The sequence below is a fragment of the Sinocyclocheilus rhinocerous genome, unplaced genomic scaffold (assembly GCF_001515625.1).
Source record: "Sinocyclocheilus rhinocerous isolate Xijiao unplaced genomic scaffold, SAMN03320098_v1.1 scaffold3237, whole genome shotgun sequence".
Classification (NCBI taxonomy): Eukaryota; Metazoa; Chordata; class Actinopteri; order Cypriniformes; family Cyprinidae; genus Sinocyclocheilus; species Sinocyclocheilus rhinocerous.
In genome coordinates this window covers 19,585-24,196 of record NW_015626861.1, presented here as the reverse complement: position 1 = coordinate 24,196, position 4,612 = coordinate 19,585, and the positions used below count along the sequence as shown (strand labels likewise).

At 37.4% G+C, this 4,612-nt stretch overlaps 1 protein-coding gene across 2 annotated transcripts in view; it reads left to right on the top strand.

Annotated features, from left to right (window-relative positions):
• pdzd7b (PDZ domain containing 7b) overlaps positions 1 to 4,612 on the top strand; it is a 25,467-nt gene that overhangs the window by 11,763 nt on the left and 9,092 nt on the right. For both annotated transcript variants that reach the window (XM_016522759.1, XM_016522752.1), the window contains exons 10-11: positions 560 to 672; positions 746 to 837. In XM_016522759.1, coding sequence (XP_016378245.1) covers positions 560 to 672; positions 746 to 837 — 205 coding nt within the window. The remainder of the gene's footprint in view (positions 1 to 559; positions 673 to 745; positions 838 to 4,612) is intronic.

Sequence of the window (4,612 nt, the reverse complement as noted above, 5' to 3'; positions counted from 1 at the left end):
CTATCAAATTCAATGTGGACCAGCTACTGTTTGGTTACCCACATTTTTCAAAATATCTTCTTTTGTGTTCAGCACAAGAAAGAAATTAATACAGGCTTGGGACAACATGAGAGTGAGTAAATAATGACAGAAAAAAATGTTTATGGTGAACTATCCCTTTAATGACAGTCGGCTGCATGTTTAGTACTGTCCCTTTAAGAGCTGCACGCATCCGCTTTTCTGTTTACTTTCATTTTAGACATAACCAACTGAGTCTATATGTGTGCTTTGACAGTATTAGCGCAAAATATAACTTAGTTCAGTGATCAGATGCTGTTTGACAGGCTTTTTAGTGCGGTCGCTTCAGGTGTATGCGCTCAGAAAAAGCTCATGTCGGAACAGTGCGTGAATGAAATGTTTAACAGGCAAGGCTCTAAAGCACATGCAAATAATGTATTTTTGCGATTGCGAATAAGTGCAGTGTCCCGTGAGAGTAACTCTACCGCTGAGTTAACACTGAAGTGAATGCATGTATAAAGATAAGCTTTAAAGCATAAGACAAATCTGAATGTTTCTACAGGCAAGTATGATGCTGGTTTATCTGAGAGGGATGCTTTAAAACAGGTGCGAGCAATGGCCTTCAGATTGCTGGAGGATGAAGATGTGGTGATGCTCGTGGAAATCTGTGAGCGGGTAAGAGAGATTCAACCTGATGAAAGAAAGGGTTTCTGTGTCCAGAGACCAAACTCATGTGCTGTTCTTACAGTATTTAGCAGAGCGAGGGCTGACGACGCTCGTGCATCCGCTACTGGTCGTCCTAAACACGCCAGAGAAGCTCCTTCTGCTCCGAGAGATCAGGTGAGAGGAAACAATGACATATAAACAAACACAAGCCTCTTAGCAGCTGAATAAGAGGAGAACTGATGCTTTTGCAAGTAGGGTTGGGTATTGTTTGAATTTTATCGATTTATTTCGATTCCAATGTGATTAAATAATGATATCAAACATTTATCCTATGTCTCTTTTTTGCAAACCATTTATTGGAGCTGAATACAATGAACAAAAATCAACAGGCTACATAAAAACTGGACTCTTTAAGAGCTGTTTGTGTGCAAAATAGAACTGCATGATTCTGGATAAATTAATTATTTTTTTATTTTTTATTTTTTCCCCAATGGAAGTTGTGGTTCTCTCATGATTCTGAAGAAAAAACATTAGACAACTAAACAAAATCACATGTAATTTATGAATGAATGATTAAATGACTCGCTTGTTTCATTACTGGATGAATCAGCGTTCTTGAACGAATCTGTTGTATGATTCAAAAACAGATACATTTTAACAGCCCCTTTTCGCAACCTACTGGCGTAACAATGTAATCCATAAATCTTAATTTGAAGTGTCACATTACTTTCAAAAGGTGATTTACTCTATTTTAATCGCTACCCGACACATCGTACACACAGTTTATATCTGAACTATAAACATTTATGTGATTTGAATGTTTGTAATACAGAAATAATGATACTGTGTGGCTGAAAAGACTGTGAAGCCATTTCATTCATGACAGATGACAGCTGCTCTCTTTAGGTCAATGGCAGCGCGAACGCAGATTTAAATGTTCAAATCACACTAGTGTTTAAATCGGGTTTCATTCATGACAGACAGCTGCTCTCTTTAGGTCAGCGCAGCGTGAACGCAGATTTAAATGTTCAGATCACACTGGTGTGATCGTACGCTGCACGGACGAACCAAGTGATCACAACATTGATCGCACACGCCAAAGCTTGAGGAAACAGACGAATCATTGTAATTTAGGAATAGAATCATGTTGGTGTTTTGAATCGTGTTCGCGATCTTTAACGATCTATTAAATTAAAGTGCTTTGTAGGCATGGGCCGGTATGAGATTTTGACGGTATAACCTTAAGCAAAAGTATCACGGTATTGTAGTTACAGCTCTAAAATGTGCTATTTTTAAATGACTGGGTAAAAAAAAAAACACTTTTCTGAAGACAGTCAGTTCCCCTCAGAAACACATTCATTTAAACTCCCAAATCAGTATTGGGTATTTCTTCCAATAGTTCGTGCATCATGAACAGTGAGTGATCTGCCTGCTGCAGTATTTTTCTCTGTGCGTTCGTCTTCAACGTCTCTGGCCTGTGTTAACGGCCATTTACAGACTTCATATTTTCACATAAATAACATTTTCAAACCGCGGTATACCTTGAAACCAGTAATCGGCCCATGCCTAGTGCTTTGTCATGTTGGTGGTGACAGCTCTCTTGCAACATGTTTAGCTCTCACAGATATTATACTAAGCTTTTTTGGCTTCTGATCGCAGATGTAGCCAAACTTTGGAGCGCTTAGATTAGCGAGCAAGGTCCTGGCAGATCACTAGATCCGGTCCTCGCAGATGAAGAAAAAAAAGCTCATAGGAATCGATAGGCGGAATTGAAATTTTAATTTGACTACACGTATCCGATTCCTGACCTTGAGTATCTGATTCTGGAATTCGACACCATTTTCAACTAAACACGGAAAACATGCGTTTTGGCTGTTTATTTACACGACAACGGCATTTTGGGGTCCCAGTAAAATTAGCTAGGAATCATACAGATTTTGTTGTTGCGAATGCCATGCACGTATTGTTTGAGCCTCAGGAAAGTACACAGAATCGAAGTGATTTTCCACACCTTTTCTGTTTAAAATGTTAAAATGATTTATTTAAAATTTTACAATACTGTTAATAGAATTTACAGTTTGTGAAGAAATATGCAAAATAGTTTAAAAAATCATATGTTTCCATGTTTTTGTTTTTTTATATGTGAGAACTATTAAATGTTAAAAATTTACCGTTTTAACCAGATTTTTGGTGAATTATATTGAATTCAATTAGAGTCAGTTTGACCCGCACCATAAAGATCACACCCAGATTTTTTACATAATACAAGAGTTTTAAAGTCAAAAATGTTCATTGACTGTATTTTTGATTAGCAAGGTTGCATTTTTTGGTTTGCAAAAATCTCGTAAATCTTTTAAATCCCTTTTGTTTGGGACATACGAGCGTTAACGGGCTAATTGGTTCTTGGTTGGGCTGATTAGTGAAGGCAGGTGTTCAGGGTTAATGAGAGCCTTTAAAAACTCTCAAGATTGCGAAGCACTGGTTCAACAGAAAAACTGAGAGCTTGAGTGTGATTTAATGTTGTGTGCTTAAGTGTTAAAGGAATGAGTGTTGATTAATCAAGTGAACAAAGAAATAAGTGTGGGAAAATGAGAGGAAAGAGCATTAGGAAAAAGAGTTAAGTGCAACAAATCTCAGCACAGACCTGCAAGACTCAATATAGAGATGAACAGTAAAGTCTGAATGTAGACCAAGACGAGAGCTGGTACCAATCATGAGACAAAAGTGTGAATGTGTGACGACAGAACCGTTTGTACATCAGAGATTTTGAACACTTAAGAAAGAAGTGAGAACAGCCAATGCAGGATTGCACTGGACATTTATCATATGTGATCCTGGAGCACAAAACCAGTCATAAGGGTCAATTTTTTTAAATTGAGATTTATGCATCATCTGAAAGCTGAATAAATAAGCTTTCCATTGATGTATGGTTTGTTAGGATAGGATAATATTTGAAAATCTGGAATCTGAGGGTGCAAAAAAATCTAAATATTGAGAAAATCTGCTTTAAAGTTGTCCAAATGACATTCTCTGCAATGCATATTACTAATCAAAAAAGTTAAGTTTTGATATATTTGCGGTAGGACATTTACAAAATATGTTCATGGAACTTGATCTTTACTTAGTTTTTCTGAATTGCTAAAACACTAAACCCCAATCTCTGAACCAAATTCTCACTAGCTTAAACCCATTTGTCGAATAAAGCACTCTTTCTGCTAAACCTTAAACACGTTCAGACAGTTAGGCTCTATTTGCAAATCTCATGCACTCTTTTTGCAAAACTGTAAACACATTCTCATTCACTCAAACATTTATCACACTGATGTATTTGTGCTGCAAAATGCTAAACACAACTAAAGCACAGCTGTCATCGTTTACACACAACGATTCAAAGTTGTTTACACTTGTTTCTAATGATGTGATCAAACCAACTGTACAAAATATGAGCCGGTTCAGAGTGCACAAGTGGCACAGGTGACTGAATGATGATACGAACAATAGATGGACACAATCTGAGAAGGAGAGGAGGAAGAGTACATGTAAGAAGTGGAGGAGAGAAAGAGTAAGGGTTAGTGTGTTATCAAGGCTAGATCGGTCAGACCAGAGGGTTTTTTCTCTTTGTCTAGCAAAAAAGACAACATTACTTGTGATGTGAAGTCCTCAGGCCGGACTCAAGCACAAAGACATGATGCTGGGACAGAATGAATCTCTCCTTGACCCTGATTTTACACTTGCACAACTTACAGTATTTGAGTGAACTGTAACATGCTATTCATTTAGAGTTTTATTTGACCGTTTTGGCCTTTGCAGTTGGACTGCAGTTTTTTTTTTGCAGTATCCAAGTGCTGAATATATGCAAACAATCAGTGCTATTCAATATTCAGCACAATACTGTTCTTGCAGTACCTACGGCCTATACAATATATTCACCTTACTCAGTTGCAATTAC